Source organism: Sturnus vulgaris, chromosome 7 (assembly GCF_052056855.1).
Source record: "Sturnus vulgaris isolate bStuVul1 chromosome 7, bStuVul1.hap1, whole genome shotgun sequence".
In the NCBI taxonomy this organism is placed as follows: domain Eukaryota; kingdom Metazoa; phylum Chordata; class Aves; order Passeriformes; family Sturnidae; genus Sturnus; species Sturnus vulgaris.
In genome coordinates, this window is record NC_142249.1 from 32341188 (window position 1) to 32368542 (window position 27355).

The 27355-nt window shown below is 42.7% G+C and overlaps 1 protein-coding gene across 14 annotated transcripts in view; it reads left to right on the forward strand.

Annotated features, from left to right (window-relative positions):
* Window positions 1–27355, forward strand: part of KALRN (kalirin RhoGEF kinase) — a 465057-nt gene that overhangs the window by 403476 nt on the left and 34226 nt on the right. For 7 of the 14 annotated variants that reach the window (XM_088168302.1, XM_088168298.1, XM_088168306.1 and 4 more), the window contains 13 exons: window positions 6433–6716; window positions 7516–7620; window positions 10941–11036; window positions 12654–12784; window positions 16415–16481; window positions 17721–17824; window positions 19694–19763; window positions 20340–20426; window positions 21204–21296; window positions 22359–22409; window positions 22727–22804; window positions 23655–23840; window positions 26879–27050. In XM_088168302.1, the coding sequence (XP_088024428.1) occupies window positions 6433–6716; window positions 7516–7620; window positions 10941–11036; window positions 12654–12784; window positions 16415–16481; window positions 17721–17824; window positions 19694–19763; window positions 20340–20426; window positions 21204–21296; window positions 22359–22409; window positions 22727–22804; window positions 23655–23840; window positions 26879–27050 (1524 nt within the window). The remainder of the gene's footprint in view (window positions 1–6432; window positions 6717–7515; window positions 7621–10940; window positions 11037–12653; window positions 12785–16414; window positions 16482–17720; window positions 17825–19693; window positions 19764–20339; window positions 20427–21203; window positions 21297–22358; window positions 22410–22726; window positions 22805–23654; window positions 23841–26878; window positions 27051–27355) is intronic. The other 7 variants (XM_088168303.1, XM_088168297.1, XM_088168294.1 and 4 more) reach the window with 3 other exon arrangements.

Genomic DNA, 27355 nt, shown 5'->3' on the forward strand with positions numbered 1-27355 from the left:
AAAGCTGAATATTGAAGCTTGCAGATTGGTGAACGTTTCCCAAAGGCAAAACTCATGCAAAATCCCTCTGGAGCATCCCCTGCTTTGCAGTGTGGTTAAAGGGAATTCTGCAGATCATTCTCTATCTCAAAGCAGCTCTTCTTTCATATTTCCAAGAAATGCCAGCTATTCAATAGCAAAACAGTGTGTTCTAAATTTTGTGTGATTAATTTAGATTCTAGTCCTTTTTTTCCTTGTTCTTTTTGGAAGTTAGTCATGTTTGCATGCTTGGCAGTGAAACGGAAAGTCAAATTTTGAGGTTTTACATTACAGTGATCAGAAAGTTTGTCCAATATGTCTGCTGCTTCCTCTATTGGACTAGAAACTTTTTTTATAAAATATTTAACTCTGTACCATTATTCTTGAGTTTGGAAAGAAGTAATTTCATCCATGTAAATGGAGTTGTTAGAATCCTGCCAGATTGATTTGTACCTTTTGATGTTACTTCCAGCTTGAAGCTTCAAATGATACTCCCAAGACACAAACAGAAAATTCAATTGAACCTTTTCAATTTGCTCATTTCCAGGAGATTATGAAGTTAGGGAGAGCTTTTGAATCTCTGAACAAAATTTGCATTTAGATTTCAATGGCGTAGTTTGAACGTGTCTCTACCCTCTGGTGTGAAATTCTCTCCTACACATCCCATCTCATTTTTAGCTTGAGCTGGAGCACAGGGCAGGTCTGTGGTTGGACACGTGTGGAGTGGCTGAGCAGAGCTGGGAGCAGATGGGGAGCTGTGGAAGTCTCCGGGGCACATTTTGCAATTCCATTGCGAAAGTTTAATGTACTTCCAATCTAAAGGGCCTTTCAAACCAGTTGTCCTCTGTCTTTGTCTGACATAGGCACTGAAAATTTTGTGTTTCCTTATATTCTTCACTAAAGCCTTTTTCAGAAGCTGTGTCTGAGGAGACAGCTTATCTGTCGACATTAGAAGTTGTAAGATACATTATTTACACTGTTAACACCTAGCGTTTCCACTAGAGGAATAGCTGTAAAGGGACTTTGTATTATCCAAATGTTGTTGCCTCCCAAACTTTTGCAAATCCATGCCAGGTTTTACAGGCAGAATGGACTCTAACACTAAAACCAGGATCGGTACTGTCATCTGCCTAAGCCACAAAGTTTTGTAACCCTGACTCGTGCCAATAAAAATGTTTCACTGGGAATGTTTTGGACATTTAATACAACAGCACAGAAGAAACCAAGGGAGCAGTGCTCATACCTCATTCTGCCATCCTTGAGTCCATTAGGTAGAGCTTTAGTCCCAAATCCCTTGAGCAGATCCAAGGGGGCTCTCAAAGCAGCATTTCCCAAGGGAGAGCATAAAGCTTCAAGAGGCTGAGAACTGTGAACTGGAACCTGCAGCCTGGATGATCATGGAGGTGCTCTTGAAAAGGGAGAAGGTGCATTTTGATGGTTTAGATGGTTCTAGTTTGTTTAGTGTGAAATACTTAGACAGAGTCTAGATGATTCCTGCTTTTCAAGATTTTTTGGGATGGAGATTCCCATTCTTTAGGAAATTTACTCGAGTATAAGACTGAGTTAGTCTTTTACCCACATCTGATTAAATTCTGTCTTTGTCACAAGTGTTTTTTTGAAGGAACCACTAAATGTGGAAAGTGGGCTCTCTTTAGCACAGCAGAGCTGATTTATGTGCTCATCAGTCAGATTGTCATTATTGGCTTTCGAAAACAAGTGGAATTATCTCTGTAAAATAAAAATTGTTGATTTAAATGCACATTCTAGTAGGACTTCAGAGTTCTCATTCTGGCTCATTTTCTTTGACTTCTGTGGAAAAATTCTTTTCTCTCAGACTGTTTTTCTGGGATGTAAATGGAGCCATAGATAAATCAGAAAAGGATTCATCTCACTTAAAGCAAGACTGTGCCCTGCTCTAGTCTCCTGTTTTATAGCCATATTATCTTCTGGTTATGGACACATATTTCTTTCCTCTCCTTTATGATCTGTCATTATTATGTATCAAATAGAGTGGACTGATGTTTTCTTCTGAGCTGCTCTGAGAAGCCTTTTCCTTTCCCTGTTAGAGATCTGAGGTCCTACAAAGGAGTCTGGTGCTGCCTGAGCCTGATCAGACAAACCTCCCCTCCCATGTGTGCTCTGGGGAACAGGGTGGTGAAAACAAAATGCCTTGTATTTGTGTTCCAACAGTAATTCCTACTGACTCAAATGAGAATATTACTGTGCCTCTAAAACCAGGTTTATGAGATTTTCATTTTTCTTTTCACCCAAGGTTGCACAGAACTGGAACCTTCTATTTTTCAAGTACAAGAGCTATGCTTTTACAGATGTCTGTTCATTTGACCTACAACAACAAACATTTCATGGCTGCAGTGGTGCAAAAGCTCTGAATGTTAAAGCCCTTTGGTCTGGCTGAGTATCTCTCACAGTCCTCTTGCCAGAACTTTCTTGGAGGTTTGCTTAGGAGTGTTTTGGAAACCATCATTTCTTCTGTCTGAATGAATGGTTTGGCCAGGAAATCAATCTAGCCACACGAGTCTGCTGACCTCCCTACACCCGTTTTGCTTCACCAAATACCTTTTTTTAGACGTGTGTCCTGGGACATTGGTGGGAGGGCAGTTCCTCAGGGCAGACCTGCTGCAGTGTGGGGACAGCCACTGCTCTGCTGCTGCTTGCAGGCGGCAGCAGCTGCCTCAGTTATCACGCAATGAGCTGCTGCATCTTTCCCAAAAGCTCTCTGGCTTTTCTTAAACAAACTGTAGTTCCAAAGAGCTCTACTAGTGCAGTTTGCAAAACACATATGTGCTAGTGCTTTGCAAGAAGAGCACGGTGATGTGTCCTCCCCTTCCGCTCCGTCCACCTGGTGTCTGGGTCTCGGGCCAGTATCAAGTGTCGTGATTAATGTGTTTGTAGCCGTATGTGCCGCAGAAACAGAGCTCACGTGGCTGAGGAGGTTGTCTGCAAGGTCTTTCCTGGCAGATGTTTTTGTGTTTCATGTTTCTTTCTCTCACTTTGTGAGCTCTGCTTTTCCTTGAGCTCCAGTCCTGCCTCTGCGATCATGTTGATGTGACCTGCTTTATGTGCAAAGGAGATCATTCTCAGCGTGGCTGGCAAACTGCAAATGTGACTTGCTCACAAATGTATCCAAATTTGCAGTTCCTTTGAAAAAGAAAAAAAAAAAAGGTTATGAATATTGTGTGTGGACTCTTGGTGTGGCTTTTGGATAAGGCATGTTTGGTAGCAGTGGGAATTGGGATGGTGAGATGGAAGTGCTTTGTACCAGTGTAGGGTGTGGGCAGCCCTTCACCCAATGTTGAAGGGCTCTCGTGGTGGCTGGGGAGAAGGGAAATTCATGCCAGCCTTTCTCTCCCACCTCTCTGCCTGTTCCCCAGCCAGCAGAGACTGCCTTACCAGGCAGAATTAGCCCATGTTTCCAGTCTTGGGTTGCGTGGGGCAGGCAAAGCGTGGGCTCTTACTGTGCACAGCCAGGGCAGTTCAGCAAACAAGGAGAAAGAAGGGGACTTCATATCTGACAGGGCTGCATGGCATGACCAACATGTAGTAACCCTTTGGCAAACAGCCTTTTTCATCACCAAAGGCATGACCTTGAGCAGAAAATCCAGGTGGGATCATTGGACGGTGTTAAGAGCCTCCCTCTGGAAACCTGTGGGTTGGCTTTTGTTATGGCTGGTGACTCTGAGGCTCTGATACTCAGTCTGCAGAGGGTTCCTAGCTCTGGGTGTCAAAATCATTTCAAGCAGGCAGGGTGGGCTGTGGGCCAGCTTGGGACTGGGGCAGTTTCTGCCCAGGTGTTGCCTTCCTGGGAGTGACAGGATTACTGACCATCGCTTCCCCAGGACAGCTGAGCAAAGAGTGCCGTGGCAGGAGAGGTGCTGTGTGTCTGTCGGTGCCCCAGCTGTGGCTGTGCTGCTGGGAAAGGAGAGGGAGGCAGCAAGGCTGGGGCCTGACCCTGCTGGTAAAACCTGGGCTGTTTTCTGCTAGGAAGAGAGGTCCCTTCACAAGCATCAGAGTTGCTGGGCTTGGCCCTGCCTTGAGCCCGCTGGGCTGAGATAGGATTGCCATCTCAGTAACGAACCCTTGGGGTTGTCTCAGGCTTTATTACTCTCCTACCCGCTCCCTTCCCTTACCCAAACTTAAATTGACAAAGTGCTGTGGGGTGGAGGTGGGGGTGGGACTGGGACTGTGTGTAGTAGAAACCTCTCTGTACATCAGCTGAGATGTGGTGAGATCAGCTCATCCTTGGTTCTCCTCAACTGAGCCCAGTCCCCAGCAAAGGCAGTGAGTCCATGTACAGCTGCTGCCCCCAAATCATCCCTGGCAGTGTCAGCCCCACAGAGCAATCACTTACGGCGTTTCTCCTGCTGACTGCAGCCCAGCTCCCTTTGCTGCAGTAATTCCCAAAGTTCATCCTCCTGCAGCAGCAGGAGCACCTGAGGGCACTCCTCTCGGCAAAGCCCCCTTGGCCAAGAACCCTCGAGCTTCCCCCATTGCCTGTGGGGCTTTCAGTGCTGCCAGGGGCACAAGGGCACTTGGAAAATCAAACCCACCACCGTGAAACCCTGAATGTTGCTGACGCAAGGCGCTGATAAACTCGCAGAGCATCACGTGGAGCCTGCGAGGGAGAACTGTCCAAAGCCTATTGAGTGGGAGATAAACTGGCCCCTGACAAACATTATCTGGCACTGGTTGATTTCGTGTACGTGAAATAACATCAGCAGGAGCTGATGTTAAACCCAGGCCTTTTGGAGATAAGACTGCTACTTTGCCCTCACGGAGGAATGCCAGAAAATCCCCAGCAGCTTCACCTGGGATCAGCTCCACCTGGAACCCATCCTTCTCCCAGTTCCTCTTGCACTCACTCCTGTTGTCAAAAACCAGATGATTGAGATTTTCTTCTTGTCTGGGAAATGAACTTCGACTTTCTCTAGCTTGTTAAAATTATTTCTGTATGTTCTAAAATTTAACCTTTGACGTCAGGTATGTAATAACTTATTGGTTCAACTTCTGGCTGGTGCTGTGTGTGGCTGTAAAACATTCTGACTCTCATGGTCTGCATTGTGCAAGCTGGCAGACAAGGCAGGATGCAATCTCTGCTCCTGCAAGCAGCTCTGCCCAGAGGGGATGTGATTTCTTCATGCAGGTAGCAGGAGCTAGCTTCTAAAACAATAGAGGTAATGATTCTCTACAACAGTAGCTCTCCCTCAGCGTGTGTACAACCCAGCATCTCTAATGGTATTTATTGCTGAACTGAGAATATCTGGATGCACCAGTCTATTTTCATGTGTTGTAACATAGGTTTTTTATTTCTGCTGGGAAAGATAAAAGATTCAGAGATAACAATGTTAAATGTTTAATCGTATCAGTTGGCTCTTTTCTAATGTACAGCCTGAGATGTTTCTTACAGGAGTGTGACAGTGTCTGAACTTTGTAAAAAGAAACTTCATCTTAAACTGTGTGGGATTGAACATCTCAGTCCCTGATAGGGAGGGGAGGGAGTTTCCTTGCCATGGTTTCAGAAAGTTGAAAGCAGGGGACTTGTTCCTGAAGGGCAATTGGGAAATCTTTGAGCAACTTGTTTGTTTTGGTTTTAAAGCCCTACTGACATTGGCACATCTTTGGTCTGTAGCTTTGGGGGAGTAAGGAAGGTTGCAGCCCTTTCTAAGGTGCCAGCCTGAACATGTGTATCAGTAACTGAGGTTGGATGCAGTTCAGCAGAACCTCTTGCTTCCATATAATGAAACTATTTTTTAATTTTAAACTTTATTGAGAGTTTCCTTTGGTTTGAACAGTTTGTCATCTTTTGTAATTGTTCATTCTAGTTTCTTAGTTCTAGTGAATGTGTGAACTCTTTGACAGATTGCTTTCAGAGGGAAAGGAGATAATTTTAAGGTGCTTCAAAATTAGTTAGTAGTCTAACTAAATCATGTCATTGGGGTCTGGAAACAGCTGAGAAACAATTATGGAACCTGACAATGTGTTGGTGGCTGTCAGGTTTCCTGTAGTAATCTACTTCTCATGCTTATTTTCTTCTTGGCAATTCACAATGAAATTGTGGGAAGAAGCTGCGAAATTCAGCGCTCAGTGTGAAAATCAGGCTTCCATAAAAAAACCTGAATAAAACCCTGCATATAAAACCTTCGCTCTGTGCGATCTTTCATAGAGACCAGATAGCGTGGTAGGAAATGAGAGAGGTGTGTGAGATTGTGGGAATTGCCTGTTGGCAGGGCATATTCCTCTCTCTGGTGTCCAATAAAGTTTGCATAAAGTCCATAGGTCACAAACCCTTTCCCCAAGGCAGGCTGTGCTCTCACGCTCAGCGCTGCGGGTGCCTGGCGTGCCCCGGGGAGCTGAGGGCTGCTGGCATGAGGTCTCACCTGCGCCGTTTCCTTGCAGACGCGTATTCAGTCTCTTCCAATGACAACGGGGGCAAGTCTGACTCTGTGGCCAACCTACAACCTCAGCCATCCCTCAACTCCATCCAGAGCTCTCCGGGCCCCAAGCGCTCCACCAACACCCTGAAGAAATGGCTGACCAGTCCCGTGCGCCGCCTGAACAGCGGGAAGACCGAGAGCCACATCAAGAAACAGAAGAAGGTGCGAGATGGCAGGAAGAGCTTCGACCTGGGCTCACCAAAGACTGGGGACGAAACCACTCCTCAAGGAGACAGCGCAGATGAGGTGTGTGTTGGTGTTTGTTCGTGTTTGTTACAGGAAATGCCATGATCTAGGATAGTCTCCTCCATGGGGTGTGAGTCATGCTTGAGTAAATGCAGTTCCCTGAGGGTCTGGAGGGAATGGCGAATCGTACATGAAGTTGCATTGTTGCAAACAGCTTTGTCATCTGAAGAGCAATGGAATATGTAAGGAACAGTGTTTCACAGTTTGCATATATTATTATCTTTTGACTACATTTTTAAAAGCCTATTAGAAAGCTGCCAGGGACAGAAATGAAGTTATTCTTGAGCAGCTGTTATCACTTTTTGCTGAGGTTTGTATCACCTTTATGCTACCATAGCAGTGTAATTCCTTAATGAAAGAAAATACTCAAAGAAATAGCCATGTTTCTATTAAATCTGCTATGTAGTTGTACCTGCAGTTTCCCTGCAGGCATGTTCTCCACCATAATGGTACTTTCCTGATAAGGTGAATGAGGAATTAAAAGCCAAAAATGCAGAGGATACTAACTGAACACAAATAGAGGAACACATTTTAAAAACTGTACATCCAACAGTTCTTATTTAAATGAAAAAACTACTATTCTGTCAGCACACAGACAGATGTAGCTGCCTTAGCTGCATGAATGACCTATAAACTGTATTTCTGTAAGCCTTAGAGTGCACCAGGATTAACCAGCAAAACCTTATGTCTTTACTGTTTCTCTTCCATTACCTGCAATTCCCTCCATCCAACACAATATTGAACTGAAAAGATAAAAGAATCCTGTCCCTGTTTCTAATTATATGTAACTTTTTTTCAGAAGAGCAAGAAGGGCTGGGGAGAGGATGAAGCAGATGAAGAGTCTCACACACCTCTTCCTCCTCCTATGAAGATTTTTGACAATGATCCAACCCAAGATGATATGGTAAGGCTTCCCCTTACCATATAATTGTTCTGTTTGAGTGCATTTCTCACATAGCTATATCACAGTGGTTTTGTAGGGGTCTTCTAGTATCAAGGACCTACACTTGCTGTTGTAAGAGTCTCCTACGTGCAAATCATAATCTAATACCTATCTCCAAGTGAATTTACAAGCAGTGCTAGATAAGCAGTTTAGCCGTGGCATCCCATTTTGTGACAGGTCGATGGTGTGCCTGTGCTGTGTGTGTCAGAAACTCCCCTCGGATCGACAGTGTGTGTTTGCTACGTCTGTTTGAGAAGTGCTGCTGGTGTCTGGCTGTAGCAGTAGAAGTGGTGTTTGGTGGCACCATGCTGGTGGTGGTAGTTCTCTGACACTAAGTCAGGGTTTGCTGTGGCAGTTGGCCCTGTGGCTTACAGAGTCCTGTGTTGGACTCAGGGTGAGAACCTGTGAGTATGGCTGAGACAGTTGTTTGCATTCACAGCCAGTCCTGTCTGTACATGTCCCCCACCCTTTCCTGGTGCTGTCATCTCCCTTGTACAAAACCATCCTCCTGTTTTGCAGTTTCCTGCTTCCCTGTTGGCATCTGTTTTTAGCTCTGCCACTTCTGTATCACTGTCCTCTGATTGTAATTGCTGCAGGCAAAGAGGCAAGGATAGGGGAGATTAATAAATTGTCAGGAAAGAAAAACCAAAACAACCGAGAATGTTCTTGGGGAAGGTTCAGGCAGAAGTTTGGAAATACAGAGAGAGGAGGATGTAAATATTTCTGGGACTCAAGGAGCAGAGTGATGGAGTAAAGGATTTGGGGGCTTGCTACTAATCTGTCAGGAAATGTTATGACATTGTGGTGGCAGCAGGAGCAGAAGGAAGCAGCTGGAGCTGTGGACTCCTGCCCTCGGAGTGCTCTGTGTGCTCACGGCTGTCTGGTGAGGGGCAGAGACGAAAGGTCGGCAGAGCAGAGCCCTGGTGGATCCATGCCCAGCACAATTGCTCCTGGCTTGTTCCCCATGGCATTTAGCTAAATGTTTGGGGCTTAGTTTGCTTTTTGGTTTTGGGGAGATGGTTTTATTTTGGGGTTTGTTTTTTTTTAAAGAAAAACAAAAGTGCTGCAGCTGAGGTCACTATTTTTGGTGTCCAACATGTGATTTCACTATTTCTTAAATATGTTTCTGACAGCATAAATGTTGTGGAACTAAGCTGTTTTCTGCTTCAGATGTCTGAGCTTTACAGAGTGTTTTGGTATCCTGTTTCTTCACCCACTCCTAAAACAGAAGATTAAATAGAGCAAGATGCATCTGAAACCCTTTCTTTCCTCTTGTTTTTCCTGCCCTACTCTACCTTTTGTCAGGGGGTTAAAAGACTAAAGCCAAGAGGATCCTGAGTTTCCTGGCACAGGAGCACCACATTAGCACTGTTTGAGCAATGCAGGGGCTGAAAGCTCTTTAATGGTGTTAATTTGGGCACAGTATCCTGCTCATGTCCTCCCTCTGTGCTTACAGGCATGGGCTTAGGCTGGACCAGCAGCAGCAGTGTGGGCCAGTAGCTGTGGTAGGTAGGAGATGTCTGCATATGGGAGGTGACACTTCCCTGAGTCCATCTGCCAGGCAGCCGTAATTGTGCCTCACTGCTCCTGGAGGTTCTCATAAAGACAAATTGCAAGATCTTTCATTTTAGAAATTCATAATTTGCTTCCTGAGGAATAGAAATACCATATTTCTATTTTCCCTACTCAAACCAGACTCTTGTCGATCACAGAAGTTTTATTTAGCACTGGAATTCTTGTAGGCAGCAAATGTTTTCATGCTTCCTTCAGAATCCTGCAGTTATTTACTTCTCGAGATATTGAGCAATTTCAGTTAAAATAAGTGAGAGCAACAGCTATTAAGTGCCTCCAAAAATTGGACTCCTCCTGCTAGAATGGCTATGTTTGGCAGTTATCATCAATGTATTTGTCCAGTATCTCTTCAAAGTCTTTCTTTTCAGTCTTTTTTTTTTTCCTAGACACGTCTGTCTGCATTGCAGGTGAAACAGGCAGGCTGAGCTTTTACATTAGTATGAGATTCCTGCATTACCAGCCTAATTCCTCAATTACCAGCCTGATTACCTGTAGTTTTTGTTGTTGTTGTAATTAGAACTGTTGATTAGATGTATTATTTGTGAAAGACAAGTTGATGAGTAGCAGTGTGTTCATGTTTCTGTTCTGTCACAAGGCTTCTGGTTAGGATTAATCTCCTTTGCCTTTTTTTTTTCTTCTCCTGGGGATGTATCACTCAACAGGAGCAACCTCCCCAAAGGGCTGCTGAAAGAGGTGGCCAGCTGCCTAATTCCTGCCATCACACTTCCCCATTTCCCCCCCAGCACTGTTTAATCTCTGTTAGATGCATGTTCGCTGGCACCTGCACAGTGACTTCACTGAAATAGCTGCCCTCCACAAGGCTTTCATTAAGCAGCTGAGGGATGAATAAGCTTTTTCATAATTTATAAAAATTAGCCATGCTTTAGTCTGTGTCAGCCTGACAACAAAAGGAGATTGTCCAAGGGCTTGTAGTTTTAGTCAGTGCTTGTATTGCCTTCAGAAGAAATGTATATACAGGTGAGCTAATAAATCCCAATTCCCACAGCTATCAAGTGGATTTAGGTGTTTGGACTGAGGTTTCTTAGGACAGCAATCAAGGGGTGATATGTCCTTGTAGAGCAAAAACCTTAAACAGTTTTTCTGCCCTCCTGTGCCAAGCAGCCAGGAGAGGTGAGATGCGTAGGAGTGTTTTGTCTCCAGTGGTTGCAGAGAGGGGACAGAAGAGTTACACATTTTAGATGACTGAAGTTGCATGGGTGGGAGGTGCCATCCAAGTTCATTTGGAGTTGCAATTGGTCTGTGGGAAAGGATGGGGGATGATTTGTTCCCCTATTGCCTGTAACTCCACATGTACTTTGTGCTTAACTGCTTTTATTAAATATGCATGTATGGGGGAGGGGGTAATTTCTTACATCAGAAAATCAATTTTCTGGAGCCTGTAAGGCCATAGATGGCCTTAAAAGGAGGAACCAACTTCAGGAGTACTATAACTTGTTTGTACTTAAACTTCAGTTCTTTGACATTGTTCCCTGGTTCCAGTCTTGGGACTGCTGCAGGGAGATGTGCAGCCAGAAGTGGATGGCAGTTCCATGCTTGTCTGACACAGCAGCACTCGCTCACTGACCTGCATGGGTCCCTCCAGCTCCCCTGCCACATTCCTTCTCCTGTCTCCTTCACTGACCGCTTGGTTTCCTTCTCCCTTCTCATCCTGCTAACTTGCTTTTCCTTTGCCACCTGCTGTCTTGCAGTCCTCTTCTTTGCTAGCTGCTCGACAGAGCTCCTCCGATGTCCCAACTGCTGCGGATCTTGTCAGTGCAATAGAAAAGTTGGTCAAAACTAAGCTGGTAAGTTTAGTGTTGTGAAAACTGTGTACACAACAGGCCCGATGTGACTCTAAGGAAGGGCTTTAAAGGCTACCTCTTGTTCTGGTTTCCTTGCTTTCTACCTTCATCTGCTCTGCTTTTATTAACCCTGTGTGCTCTGCTTCTCAGTAGTGTCCTATATTTTATTCCCCTGTGAGATGAAGCCTACATCTCACGTAGGCTCTGTGCTGCATAGTCAAAGTCACTTCTGGAGTGGGCTTTGCAGAGCATGAGCTTCTGTACTATACAATTTCTGGGGTCTTGTTAGTATCCAAATACTTTACACAGGGGGATGTTTTGTTTGTTTTGTTTCAAAGCTTGTTCTGAGGCACAGGAGTTTTACTACCCAACGTGGATTTGTTTGGTGTTCTGGTTTCGATGAAAAGACTCTAAAGAGTAGAACTGCTTGAAGTACCACAGCTGTGCTTTAATTTTACAAAGATTCATGTGTCACTTTTAATCTGCCTTGTCAACTCTTTCTTGCAGGGAGTGGAATAAGTAATAAAAATGCTCTGGGATTAATTTGTTCAAAAATTTCGGATCGTATGCTCTCACTGTCTGATCCCATGTCTGCTGGACCAGGAGTAAATCCTGTTTCATATCTTGGCTTCTTTTAAGTTTTCCCTGAGCAGTTAAAAAATGTTAATATTAAAGCTAAACTTTTTTCTACATGTCCCAGGACCTCTAAAATTTGCTAAATGCTTTCTCTGAACAAGTTTAACGTAATTAACAAGCAGGGATATGATGAGCCCACAAAGGTTCATTTCCTTACATCTACTGGAATGATGAAGAGAGTAAAAAGAAAACTTTAAAATCCCCACAGTGATCATTAAATTACTGCAACTCTGAGCAAGCATCTTTATCTAGTGAATCATTTCAGAAGTCTTTGGGATTTTCTCAGTTTGAGATGTTGGTACATGAGGAGAGTCAGTGTTCATAGCATGCTTGATAAGTGGTAAAAGAGTGAGTGGTAAAGGAGCTCTTTGTGGCATGGGAAACCAAGAAGGCTTTTCCCAGAAAATTCACTTAAAATAGTTTTATTCCAGTGAGGGCTTAACAAACTGAAAAGTATTTCATTAATCCAGTTAGACATATTTTTTTGATGATACTTTATTTTCTCTCCCCCACATGCAGTCTATTAAACTATTACAACTACTTTCAAGGGATTTAGGGCAAACTTTGATTATTGTGGAATTTTACTGTGTCCATCTATTTCTATTTTGTGTTTTATTTTACTACAAGAATCCCCCATTCAGCCTTTGGCAGACGAACTTTAAACCACGTGTAGCCTAACAATGGTCCTGATTGAGACATCAGGATATTTCCAGGTTGATTTGAAATAATTTGGAAGAATTTTCTTTTCTCAGATCTACTGGAACATCTTTTTCCACCTTCTAACAAGAGGATGACAACTCTGCTTTAAGGTTGTTTTTTTTGTGGGATGCTACATCAACCTAAAACTAGTTTGGTTGTGTTTCACAAAGTCCTGCAGGAGAGTATTTCTGAATACTTTGTAATGTTGGTTGCAGAACTGACTTGAATACTGATGCTGAAGTTTAAGGAGAATGTTTATTCTATTGTTCTTTGGGGTTCTTTTAGACCCTTGAAGGAGGATCTTACCGAGGAGGCTTAAAAGATGCCACTGGCTGCTTAAATGAAGGAATGACGCCTTCAACTCCCCCACGAAACCTTGAAGAGGAACAAAAAGCCAAAGCAATGAGAGGCAGGATGTAAGTTGCATTACTGGTTCTTTCCAAAATATGTACCAGGAGGACACACAGCATCACGCCAGGAATACTTTGTAGTCAGTGAGTGAGCATGGAACTGAGAGTAAAACCATGTTCTGCTTGCTTCTTGTTTTTCTTAACATGTAAAAACACTTCATAAAAGCACTTCCACGCATAAGAAATTCATCATCACTCTAAAATGTACAGCTTTTACACAAGATAGCAAGTATCTGTTGCTGTAAAAGCCTCTGAAGAGCTCAACAGGTGTTGTTGAGATGTTTGCATTGGTAATTACTGCATTGCCAGAGGTGAAATCCGCTCTCAGAGGGGAGATATGTGGCTGACCTTATTAGCTACACTTAAGAAAAAGAACAGAGAATCCCTCTAGGATTTTTGAGAGAGTTATTTTTTTGACTCATTATTAGCAAAGGAAGGGACAGGATTTAGATTCATCCATGGTGGAAACATGCCACTGAAAAGAAAATTCTGTTTGGGAAACCGTCATGTTCATGGTAATGGAAGAAAAAAGAGGTGGTGACAACTCATGAAAGTTGTTTTATAAAGTTAGCTGTACACCCCCTTAAATTTGACAAAAATAATGCTTATTCCTTCAAAGCCTATAATGATTAAAGAATTTCTGAAATGCATACTGAGCTGAAGAACACAGAGAATTGGAGCAACAGGATCAAGAATTATACAAAAGAAAGCTGAGGTGGTTGCTTTCTTTTTATTTCCTCTTACACTAACAACAGTAACTGCACTGATCTAATCAAGTGGTAAATTTGGGGAAAAGTGACATTCCATCCAGCTCTCACAGGAGCATGGTAAGGTGAGAGTTGGAAGAAGACCACCCCATTTGGGAAAGATGCCAAGTCAGGGAAGAACAAGGAGGTGGTGAAGAGTAGAAGATGAAGTAGGAGCAAAGTGCCATAGGGCTGTGAAAGCCATCATTTGCTCCTGCAGTTTGTTGCAGGAAGCCAGAGAAGGGATAACAGTGAGGGACTGGAGCAACTCGCAGCAGCAGACAAGGACATGGCACTCCTGGATGTGTTCCTGAATGGCAGAAGTTTTCTACAAGGCAGCTGTCAGCCTTCCCACAGGGAGCATCTCTGCCCATGACTGTCTCCTAAAAGCTCCTCAGTATTGCAGGATATGGAGTTCCTCTGGTAGCAATTCATTAATTAGGTGACTGGCAGCTAACTGCAGGTTGCAGTTTTAGTGCAGAGACCTCTGCCACTGTAAGCACAGCTACAGGAACGCTTCTGGCAGGGGACTGGCAGCCTATTATGTGCAATTAGTAGCTGCCAGAATTCCTAAACACCAGGATGTTTAGGAGCACCTGCTAGTAGCTTTCAGCACAAGACATCTGTCTCCCCTCCAGCTCTTTTGTGTCTGCATTCTGTGTCCCTGCAGCTTGCTGGGTTTAATTCCAGTCATGTGAGGCAGCTGATCTCTCAGCTCGAGCTGTGACCCTCCAATCCCCACAAAACAGCAGCTGAACCCTTGCACGGGCATGGACAGCAATGTCCTCTGTTCCTGGCAGTACATCCATGCCAGCAGTTAGCCTTGGTGTGAGGAAACTCCTTATTCCATCAGGCTGGATTGCTGCATTTCTGTGAGCAGTAAGACAATAGTCTTGTTGAGTGTCATTGTTCAGTATAGGTCTAATACAGTTCAGACCAAGATATCCAGCTATTTTTCCAAGATATCCAGCTATTAAGACTCAGCCAGAAATGAGGAGGCTCTAGCCTTGCCCCTGTTCATGCCAGTTTAAATACAGCTGTGTAGTCAATACCTGCTGGTGACCAGGACAATTTGCAAACAACTCCCTGCCCTTGCTCCCTCTTATCAGAGCAGGAGATGAATGAACTACAATTTTTGCCTACGTGCATCTTAGAAACCTCAAATTTGGGAGTACCTCTAAGGTGCTGTGTCAGGTAGGCTTCAGGAAATAAGTAGAGATGGTCAAGGTTGATTTTCCTGCTTGGTAGGAAGAGAGGAGCAGAGGGGGAAACCTGGTGCTGAATTTAATGTAAGCAGTGAGGTACAGACCCTGAATCCTAGTAGACGTGTGAATTGGCAGGTTTTGTCTGTTCTCCAGATACCTGGTTGCTGTACTGATTTTTAATAAACATGCAGCTGCATGCATGTCCTGCAACATTATGTACTACACGTACCTGCTGATTTGTTTTTAGAGCAGAACTTGGCCAGGTGGATCTTTGCAGTAACCTTGTTGGGTGGGAGAGGTTCTCCCATTCCCTCTGCAGCTCTCTGTGCCTGTGGGGAGCAATGCAAGCAGAGGTGGTGCCACTGGCAGGTCTCCTGCCAGCCTTCCTGTTTGGGCAGAGGGGACGTGGAGCCTGTCCCAAGGACACAGTGGGTCAGGCAGCCCGGGGCTGTGCAGCACACGCCTGCTCTGCCCTGCACTGCTGGCAAAGAGCAGCCTCTGCCTTTTGCCTCACACGTGTTTGCTGCCCGGGCACCACTTGGCAGAGCACTCCAGAGAGCACAAGCGTCTGGTGCAGCTGCTGCCAGCCCTGCCTGCTGCCAAGGGGGCTGGATTTCACTCTCAAACCAACAAGAAGCTGTTCGACTTTTTTCTGCCACATGGCCAGAGTATCGCCTCCGCTTTGTCTGAGCAAGGGACACATTGCAAGTGCAGCGGGAACAGGATTTATTTTCTCAGTATTCTCTCCTTGCAATGCCTGGTTATTTTTTTTCCCTCCAGGTATTTTAAACCAGGCTTTATCTTAGCACTGTTTGCCCTCAGCCCTATCACTTCAAGTGGGTCAGTCTGGTGATTGATGTGGACAGAGCAATATCAGCATGAAAGCACTCCTCTATCTTGTTAGCCTTGTTACTGCTGTAGGAAACTTGAGGACAGATGGAGTTTATTTGTCACATGCCAAATCTATGTATTGGCATAATTGAGAGACAAACTGTCTGCAGCAAGGTGTAACTTTCTGAAATTGTCCTCAAAAGAACATTATGTGATTAGTTAGTTTGAGTTATGAAGGAGGGGCTTTTTTTAGCTTGCTGTTGTTTGCATGCATCAGACCTTCATCAGATGACTCCCTTACCTAGGGTTATTAGCTCTGAAATCAGAGTTATAGCATTCACACCCACACATAGATTACCTACTCCGAAAGATTAGGCTCTTAGTTATGATGGGAGAGGGGATTTGTTTTCCAAGTGTTTGAAACTTCCAAATTAATACTTGATTGATGAATCTTGGGTGAAGCCAAATAGACTGGGGCAAGAAATCTGCTCCTGCTTGCTGCAAAATGGGTCAGGACGCGTTTCTATCGTTCTCTGCATAGGGGATGGGGAGATGAGATCAGGGAGGGGTAATTTAAGGTACAGGCAGCTGTTTGTGCTGCTGCTCTTGCACCATCCTGGGATGTCGGGGGGAAGAGAGATAGCAGGAAAGAATAGTTAAGAGATTTGAAACTACTTTGACCTAGCATGTGATGTTTTTGTCTTTTACATTCCACTGAGCTCTGAGTGAAGGGTGAATTGTGTTATGTGATCTGGATGATGATGGGGTTGTATGGTGAGGTTATATGTGGTAAAGGAGCAAATGGTAACATCAAGGAATATGGTCAAATATTTGTGTGTTCTGTTTTAATTTAGGTTTGTCTTAAATGAGCTGGTGCAGACTGAAAAAGACTACGTCAAAGACTTGGGAACTGTTGTGGAGGTGAGCTGAAGCAAACCCTGCTATGCAAAATGTTTTCCCACTAAAAAGCACCATGCTGACAAGTGACAACAACAAAAAATACAGCATGAGAAACAAACTGCTTTATTTTATTTTGCAGTCTGCTTCCATGGTCCCCTTCTCATGTTGACAGAAACAAGAAGAAATGCCTTTGGAAACTATTTTTGTTTCCATCTAGCAAATGTTGTATTTTAGGTTCAACTCCACTGTGCAAAGGTTTTTCTTGGCCACCCTACTTGTGACAAACTCTTTTTGCTATATTGCAGCTTTAGAAGCATTGGTGGAGAACTAACTTATGATCCTACCACTTATTTCATGCTTTTCTTCCCATCATATTGCATAATGGTAACATATACTTTACTTGAATTTGCACTGGGACTTATGTCCTGTGCCCTTCCAGAAGCTGGGCCTGGAACTGTGTTGAGGTGCATATGTGTCCTGTGGATTATTGTTTTGCAAAAAAGCCTGAGATAAAAAACAGTTTGAGGTTTTTATATATTAAAAACAGTCTTTCTTTTTTTGAGCTTCAACTTGTAAAGATTTGGCTGATCCCTAGGGAACACCTGTCACATCTAAATCAGTGCAGGATCAGTTTTTTTCCCACCAAGGACTCAGAACTGGAGACATGTGATTCACTAGTCCAGAGAGAATTATCAGTCTATGTAACAGTGATTTTAAACAGCTTCCAAACTTGAAAACCTTTGTGTTATGTTCTGTTTACATCATGCACCACTGGCAAACCTGACAGGGCTGTCGTGCTCCAAAGGCTTACAAAGGAACTCTTAGGAGGTGTGAGGAATCCTGTTCTTGTGACTCTAAATTAACTGCTTGGCTTTGTGCTCCCAGAAGATACTCATGGTGATGAATGGAAGAACTCTGTACAGAATCTGATTTCTTCCTCTTACCAGAGAAGCCAAGAGCTTGACAAACTACTTTGACTTTTATCTTACAATTGCACTTGCCACTTCAATTACATCTAATAATGGTTTGTATAAGTATTGCAGATATTCTAAACAAATCCTTTAAAGTTTTCTTTTAAGCAAACTGTGTAATTTAAAGTATCTACTTAGGTTTCTGGGTTTAAATTGAAAGATATTTTAAGCATTTTAAATGTAAAAAATCCTGGCATTAAACTTCTGCTTCTTTGAAAAAGAAAAGAGAGTATTTGTACTCCTCCTTCAAATGAGCCCTTTGCTGAATCACTGATCCTTAATCCTAAAGGGCTTCATGAAGAGGATGGAAGAAAAAGGAGTTTCTGAAGATATGAAAGGGAAAGACAAGATTGTATTTGGCAATATTCACCAGATCTATGACTGGCACAAAGAGTAAGTTTTTGGTTTAGTACCTCTTTAAACACCTTTCTAACCTATTGTCCGTGAAGGGTTGGACTATATGGTGTCTCTATGTCTAAGCTGCTTTTAATGGGGTATCATCAGGTCAGTCAGGGCTGAACTTCCAAAGGATGTTGCCTCACTTTAGATTGTCTCTGTTGGTTTGTAAGTGCTGCCTTAATAACATCACAAATCCTGGCTACCTTGAATCCTGAGAAGATGTTCTGATTCGTGTGCTTTTACCCAGTTTCTTAATACCCTTAATCCTGATACAGGGCTTCGTTTACCCAGCCAGAACCAGCACAACTGCATGATGGAAGGCATCATACTTACCTGAAATAATTTTTCCCAGTGAGCCCTGGCATGCTTTGGCCAAGTGGATATTTTTGGCTCTGAGTTAGAAACTCCTTTCCTTGAAAATCTTATTCAGAGAAGTAGATTTTGAAAAGCTGCTGGAAACACAAACCCTGGGCTATTTCTCATGTAGCTTTGTGAGCAATGTCTTGCTTATGGACAATGTGGCCATCATTTCAACTCTGCCACTCAGGAATTCTCTGCAGCTCCAACTAACTAAAATTTGAGCATGCATGTACAGACTCGAACAATGGGAATTGGGCTGGATCTTCCTTCAGCTCTGGACGTTTCCCTCAGCCAGGAAGCACAGTATCCTTGCTGCCATGTGTCCCATGGGTACTTATGGCCTGGGCCTGTCCTTATGTTCTGACAGATGCCTTGTGAGCACAAACTAAAAAATGTCAGAGAAAACTTCACCTTATGTTAAGTTGATGCCAGAAAATGGAATGTTTTTACCAGTGCCATTTCTTGATTAAGTTTGAGGATAGGAGTTTTCTGTAATACGAATCGAAATATTCCCTATTTTTAGTTCTGTATATCTGGGTCAAGAAGTCTATTTAAATGCAGATGAATGTAGCATTTATAGAGGCTTGGGTTATGGAAGCAGCTGTATCTAATGGTAGCAATGAGATTTTTAATTGGGACATCTGTCCAATTTGCATCGTTTTTGGAGGTTCTGGGATTTCTTGGGATCAGATCATTGCAAGCATGTCCTCTCACAAAATCTGGCTACTGTCACGAATCTTTGGAGGCATGCAAGACTGAAATCCTGAAAGGAAAAAGAGGAAGTTCATGGACGGGATGATTGTCTTGGTTTGCTTACCAGATAGAAAAATCTAGCAGTGTTTCTGGAGTTTTCACCTCACTTTTAGGCATCCCAGTATATTCTTTGTAAGGGCATTTGAGCTAGAATGAATGACCTCCCTGAAGCTGCAAGTCAAGAGAGAGATGGTGTTTATGAATTACTGTGACTATTAGAAATTAGATACTGTGATTTATTAGGAAATTAAAAATAGTGACAAACAGAACATACTGTAACTCCACTAGCAAAACATGTTGATTCATTTATTCAGGTGGAAACATATAGCAATCTCTTTCATGCTGACCAGTACTCCAAATCTGCTCATGCAACTGAGAACTCCTGGTAAAGCTGGAGTTTTTATAAGTTGAGTTTGCACAAGCATTTTGGTATGTGGGAGGGTTTTACTTTGGGAGTTCTCAGTGAAGGAAAGCAACTCTTGCAATTAGATAGTGATCAGTGCTTTCTGAAAATTGAAATTACTGTAATAGTAAAGGAGAGCAGACAGTTTGTAAGACAAGATTTCCACAATTCACAGCTCTCATCTAATGATTTAGAAATCCCACCATTAAGGGCTGAAGCCAAGCTTACCTTTCCATTTATTATTGAATACTGGAGTTAAAATGCCACTGTTACATCTGAAGGATGACTACTTTGCTGCTTGGATGACCTAAAGAAGTGTTCTGAAGTGTTCATATCCTTTCTTTTAGCTTTTTCCTGACCGAACTGGAAAAATGTCTTCAAGAACCTGAGCGTTTAGCACAGCTTTTTATTAAGCATGTAAGTTTTTTTTTTTGTTGCCTATATCTAGTACAATTGCCTTTTAGGGTGTGATGGCTCCTTCCCAAAAACACCTGTTTGTGTTAACTTGATACTTTTACATGTCTAATATGAATTTAAACAAAAAGTTTCCCTATAGTTAGACATTTTCAGTGGGCAGCTGGATTGCACTGAGGCATTAGTCACTGTCTTCTTGCAGATAGCTTACTTGGGGGGCAAAATTGATGTGGTCAAGGACATCTGCCAAAATACAATTATGGCAGATACTTACCAACTGCTACGGTTTGCATGTTCACATGATGTTAGCCAAAGTATAACTCTAGAGGAATTTCAGACCTGTCAGTGTGGGTATAACATCTCTCACTGGCCACGACCCAGAAAGCTCCCATTGCCTGAGTGCAGATGTGGAGAGCAGAAACAGTTACCAATTTTCTTCCCTGCTTCAGCAAACTAAATCTTTGATTAAACCAAAGATAAGGGAGATCAAGCAGAATCTCATAGCAACTTTGTGCCACCTTTTAGTGGCAGGAGGGTAGGCAATATCTGACGTGGCTGCTGTGCCCCTTGCCTTCACAGGAGCGCCGATTGCACATGTATGTGGTGTATTGCCAAAACAAGCCCCGGTCTGAGTATATTGTAGCTGAGTATGAAACGTACTTTGAGGTAAGCACAGCTCGTTGTACATTATTACTGCTTACAGCTGGGAGCCCAGGTCAAGGAGACTGTTCTGTAACCTGTGGTGTTTGCCTAAAACAAACTCTTGAAGATTTTGATACTGCACGCAGTGCTGAGGTCTCAGCGATAAGGAGAAAGTTACTATTTGATTGCTTTAAAATTCTCATATTGTGATTTTTTAATATCTATTTAATTCAGTACTAGCTGTGTGTGGCCCTCAGAGTACCACAAATGCACTAATTTCTGTTCCAAGTAAAATAAGACTTTTAAATCAGTAGTGTACAAACAACAGGGGAGGTAAAAGCTGCTGGAGCTGGGTGGTGCCTCTCATAAATCCCCAGTAACTCTGTCTGTTTCCAGAAGTCTTTGGGATTAGACACACTTCGATAGTAAAGTGAAAGAAGCTTGTTAAACAAGGGAAAGATGTTTTGTTTCACCCCAGAGTAGGAGGCCTGTTGTGCAGGACTCCCTTGTGAGCTGATCCCCACTGCAGTGGGAAGAGTGACCCTGAGTCCTTGCTGGGTGAGCTGAGAGGAGGAGGGATCCTGTGCTTCCCAACCCCTTCCAGCTCGGTCACAGCTCCTGCCCAGGAATTGCCTAAATAGGATATGCCAGAATTTTAAATCCTCAGAAATTTCCTCTTGCAAACAAAAGATTAAGAACAGACTAACTTTCTGTGGAAATAAATCTCTGCTGAGACGTTTTATCATGTTGTCTGTCTTACTCTGTGATTGGTTGCAATTGTTTTTAATCCTCATTTTTTAGGAGGTTCAGCAGGAAATAAACCAACGGCTGACCATCAGTGACTTTCTAATTAAACCCATTCAGAGAATAACTAAATACCAGCTTCTTCTCAAGGTGAGTGAAAAAATACAGTTTGGATTAAACTCTAGTCTGCATGTTGCATTAGATGCTGTTATTTTAAATCAGCCTTAGACTTAACTGAGGTATAAATTCATCCAATTAGGAGGAAAGAGGGGTCTGCTCTCTGGGCACGCAGTGATAGAGGCCCATGGAAAATGTCCAGAGAGCAGAAGGCTGCATCTTTGCAAGTGGTTTGTAATTTAGGATAGTAAGCAGATTTTTTTTTTAACTTTCTTTTGGATTTTTTTTTATAGAAAGGTACATTTCAAAAAGGAATTTTCTTCCTATGAAGTTTCAGAGCAAACTTTCAATTTTTTTTAATTGGAACAGATACACAAATGTATTGCCAAAGTCTGTCTTAGCTGCTGAATGACATGCTTCTAGTAAATTCTACAGCCTCCATTTCTGAGTATCTGCCTTCAAATTAACTGAAGAAACTTACTTTCAGAATATTCTGTCATCTTAAAATCTGGGGAACTTGCCACAATTTTTTTTCCAACCACTCTGGTTTAGGCTGATTTATCCATAATGACAATTACTCAGCACACTTGAAAATTCATCCCAAGGGGTCTGAAGCCAATATCTAAAATCAGGCCTGTCTGAACCCAACCTGTAATGTCCAGCAGCACTGGGGCTCTGAGCTGGTTTCCCCTCTTTTTTGAGCTATATCCCAGCAGGCTGCCATCAGCTCAGGTTTGGGAACTGCACACCAGCAAAGGCACAGCACTATATTCCCCAAAATGCCAAAAAGAAAAACCTTTGTATGTGTGTGTGTGTGGTCTCGTGGCTTAAGACAAGGACCAAATAAGCATTCCCAAGGTCTATAACCCCAGCTTTGTCTTTTTTTCTGTGATCTTCTCAACAACCATCCACACCCCTTTTCCATATTTCTGAAGTGGTTATGACGTTCAGCAATCTCTGAAGATAAATTTATTAATATTAGCAACTTTCTTCTCAGAAAATCACATGCTGAATATGCTTTTTCCTTTTCAAACTGGTGCCTTTTGTTCTTTCTTTTCTGAAGTGCCTTAATGCAAACCTTTCTGCTTTCTCCAGGACTTCCTGAGGTACAGTGAAAAAGCTGGTCTGGAGTGCTCCGAGATAGAGGTACATTTTTATGCCCTGGACAATAGGGCTAATGGGATTTTGTGTGAAGAAATGAAACCCCAGTATTCCTTTGACAGTAGCTGAAGATCCTGCTGGTATTCTAAATGTGGCATTTCTCTTGGCTTAAATCAGAACTAAAAAATGATGGCGCAGTCCTGCATTTTAGTCCTGCACCATCCTCTTTTAGACATCTATTCGTGAGGGCCTTGCCATGAGTCACTCCAGCAATCGTGCTATTGAACTTCATTATTTGATACTGTGCTTTCAGGAGCCCTCTGGTTCTCTTGTAATAATGCAACATCCCTTTTCCTCAACAGAAAGCAGTTGAATTAATGTGCCTTGTACCAAAACGTTGCAATGACATGATGAACCTGGGTCGTCTCCAAGGCTTTGAGGTATGCATTTGCATCTTCTTATAATTATAACTAGGCAAGGAAAATTACTTTATCTTTCTGTGATTGTCTCTACAATCTACCCAAGCTATTTATCTATGGCTTGTTCTTCTGCAGTGCAGAGCTGCATGCTTTGGTGAGGTTTCAAAGGTGGGGGAGTGACACACCTCTCACTCTAAACTTGTGACAATTCATATTGTTTCTTAAAAATATGAGGTCTGTAAAAGTTTCTGCAAGCTTTAATGAGATTTATTTTATCTATTACCAGAGCAAAGTAAGTGATGAACCAGCCTGCTCTGCCTATTAGTAAGGTCACCTGGCGTTAACACGTTAACAGCTCCCTCTGAGTTCAGCAGTGTCCAGGAGGGGACTTGGGAGTTATAACCCCACAGGGTACAGCTTGTGGCTTGTAGCTAAGTGCAGGCTTTGGGGACAGGTCTTATCCCCAAAATGAATTAAGATTTTTCTTACTGTCTTATGCACTGGAAATAGGTAAGTCCTGGCTGCTGCACGTTCAGAGGTGTTGTGTTGGTGACTGCTGGCTTAGGGCATGATGGAGAACTCTTGGCTCTCCATAAAGGGAACAGGATTTGAAATGAAGTGTGCAAAACAGTCTGCCTGAGACCTCTTGCTTTTGGTTTTATATACACAGTGGCAATGAGAGCAAAGAAAACCTATTTTGTTTGTCTTCGAGGTCACGATTTACAGGAGTGCTGCTTTGGTAGCTTAGAGGGGATATGTCTCATGTGAATGCAGGGCTGCCTGGAAAACTTGGGCTGCATGAAATAGAGCATATCACCTTGTGGGATCACGGTGGGTCATTTGTAATGCTGGTGCCTTGTGTGCTTCCCAGGGCAAACTGACAGCTCAAGGCAAGCTGCTGCAGCAGGACACCTTCTACGTGACAGAGCAGGATTCCGGGGTTCAGTCCCGACCCAAGGAGCGCAGGGTGTTCCTCTTTGAGCAAATCGTTATCTTCAGTGAACTCCTTAGGAAAGGATCTCTAACTCCAGGCTACATGTTCAAGAAAAGCATAAAGGTAAGAAATGCAGAGGGAGAAGCATATTCTCTTTGATGGTAATGTTCATCCTGTCGTAGGGGACAACAGTGTGCAGAAAATGTTTGCATTTGCCTTTCAGTGGATCAGAAGCTGTTTAAGAGCATCTCTAAATAAACCACTGGGTGTCTAAATTTATTGGGTAATTTCTACAGAGACTGCCAGGGCAGGTCCTCTATCATTCATAGCTCTTAATTAGCAAATATTGCTACAAAACCTGCAGTACTCAAAGGAAGTTTACAATAGTTGCTTTTATGCATGATCATAAAAGGTAAATGTAGGTACAGTATCCCAAAACAGTAATTTTAGGCCAAACTACAAGTCAATATTAGGTTTTTATATGATATTTCTGGAAATACTCTCCCTAATCCAAGTGAGGGCTCTTAGTATAAATTTGGATGTTGCAAGAATGTTTCAAAGACAAATAAAACCACACATAGTTCTAAAAATACAGCTGTGAGGAATTATAAAACCAGCTAAACTATAAAGAGAGTTTGAGAAATTAATTTTGGTTTTAAATAATCTGTCCAGATTTTGGAGCTGGGGCTAAAAGTAAAAACTGAAAGTAACCAGCAGAAATACTTCTTTGTTTAACAAATGCAAAGTTAACCTGTGAAATGATCAGTGAAGGTGAATGAGTGCTGCACATCTCCTGGTAGAACAGCCTTTGCTGTGCCTGCAGAAAAAGCAAAACCACTGATTCATTTAAATTTCTGGGTCGTTCAAAGCTAAGAAACCAGTCTGGCATTGATTTCCTTTTCAAAGATACAGGTTAGGAGACATGGGAGAAGGCATTGTGTTTGCTCTAAATTTTAAATGGTGCATTAATATGAAATAGAAGAGAACACTTTCAGCTGAAATAATGCATATTAACCTATATAGCTAAACAAATTTACAGTAAACAGTGTATTTACTGAAATGAGGTCGTCTTCTTGGCTGATGGAAACAGCAACATATACTGAAAAGCCTGTATTCATTTGCAAGTCAGTGTATTTTATAGTTTCCAACCAGATAATAGACTATGAAGGGAAAACCTGAAGTGTACAAATAATCATCTTGATTTAGATGATCAGCTTTGATTATATCTTTTTGATGATTTATATCATTATTAAAAATTGGAGATGGAAATAGTATGAATCATTTTTACTTCAGTTTATTGTATACATAACAATGAGTCTTTTATCTGCAGGAAACAATTCCTGAATTGTAGATAAAGAGAGAAAAATAAATCTCTCCTAATGTCAATAAAATTAGCTTGCCTCAAGGGTATGAGTTGCTTTTCTAGTTACACAGCCTACAAAAGCAATGCTGTTCCCACCGCCTGAGTTTAAAATTTTCGTGTGATAATTTTCCAGCCCCTTTTATTCCAGTTGGCAAACAGCTCATTGTGCTGTTGAGTGTCTACTGCAAATGTGGGATCCCCTGTGGCTCCATGTGTGTCTCTCCCACCTCAGCATGGAGTTTGTGTGCCAGCAGCTCTCCCACTCTCTTTCACAGCCCCTGCTTCAACTTTTCACTGCTTTTGCATTTGTCTGTTTCCCACAGAGAAGAGCTGTGGCTCTCAGTGGAGCAGGACCATTCCCTGCCTCCCTGGGCTCTGAGCATCCTCACCTTGCAGTGGGGAACCGCCTGAGCCAGCACCACAGATTCTGTTTCTTTCCTCTGTCATACCTACAGAGTAAAAAGTGCATATGATTTCAAATGCAGCTGTTCTGGTCTGTCAGTGAAATGGGACTCCCAGATATTGTTCTCCAAGGTCTGTCACGCTCAAACTGTGACAGAAGCTTCATCATCTTGTCCTGCATTAGCAAAGAACCCTTTTTTACACAATAAGGTCCTTAGTGTTGAGAAATGGCACAACCCTTCTCAGATACTTCTCAGCTGGATACCTTTCAGGCTCTCCAAATAACTAAGTGGAAGCCTTGATGCATGCAGCTCCCTGAGACACAAATAGGAGGTTAGGGGACTCTACATGCCTTTTTCCTGGAGTCATAGTAGGATTGCTTTGGCTATCAACCCAAGGAAAATGAGCTCAGATCAGAATTGTCCAGGCTCACTTGTGTGTCCTTGTCCTTGTCCTTTCCTTGTCCTCATGTCAGGGGAGTTCCTGCTTGTCACTGTGACTTTGCAGGGACCCCCAGAAGCAAAGGAAGATGCTAATTCCATCTTGCAGTCTGAATGGTGGACAGTGTTCTGATGTGGAGTGGATCTCCATACCTTGACAGATACTCAGAGCAATTGGAGATGGATTTCTTCTGGGGGACATTACTGCCTTAGTCTTCAGAGCTGTCTCCTTTTGACATGGAGACACTCCTCCTCGGTTTTTTGCGAGGCTATGCCAACCTATTCTTGTTTACTACCCTAAGTATCTCAGAAAAAGCTAAAAGTTATGCACTTAAGTTAAGCACTTAAAACAGAAGCCTCCCAAGGGCAGGACAGCAGCCAAAATTCCCATCCATGTGATTTCCAGAAAGAGTATCTGTGACTACAGTCAAGTGAAGTGATTGCACACAGATGACTCTAATCTGCTAGAAATAAGATCTGTTGGAGCATCACGGGAGAATTGCTCTTTTTTTCATTATATCCCTGTGCACAGGCCATTCCATTTTTAAAATGCACTAGTGACTGAGACTTTCTCATCAGAGGGTGAGAAATACAAACACTTATTTAAATTGGAGGAATAATAGGCTTTATTAACATATTAATAGGAACATTTTTGCTCTATTTATGGGTTTCAGTAAATATAAAGCACAGCAGTCAGGTCTGTGTTACTTAAAAATAGAAGTTGTAATTCAAGATAAGGTGGGTGGATGTCTGGTACATCTGTCAGAGCTTTATTAAGCATCATATTTAAGATATAGATGTATCTGAGTATATCTAGATGAGACAAATTCTTCTTACTATGATCTAACCGTTGGTTATTGGACTTAATTATTTTCAGGAACATTTCACAACAGTTTTGATGCTTGTGTAATGTTAACTCATGCTCCCTGTAAAATGCTTACCTTGGTTTGTTTCAGATGAACTACCTTATCATTGAAGAAAATGTGGACAATGACCCCTGCAAGTTTGCTCTAATGAGCCGAGAAACATCAGAGAGAGTCATTTTGCAGGCAGCTAATCCAGAAATTCAACAGGCTTGGGTACAGGACATCAACCAGGTCCTGGACACACAGCGAGATTTCCTAAATGGTACGTACGTGGTCTTTGTTCTGTTTCCCAAACTGTAATGCTAAATGGGATTTAGAATCTTTATGTCCTTGTTTCTTCTGTGAGAAAATTATTGAGCCACTTCTGCATGTGTCAGCTGGGCTCACGTTCCGTGGGTGGTGCTTTTGTACTGGGGTTTGCAGGGCTCTGTCACCTGCTGCTTTCCACTGTACAGTGAGATTTTAAATCTGAAGCCATCTCAAGTTCATGATGAGGCCAGGTGGCCACTGTGTCTACACAGCATCTCTCATTTACTCAAAATCAAGGTTTATGCCCAAGAGCCTCCT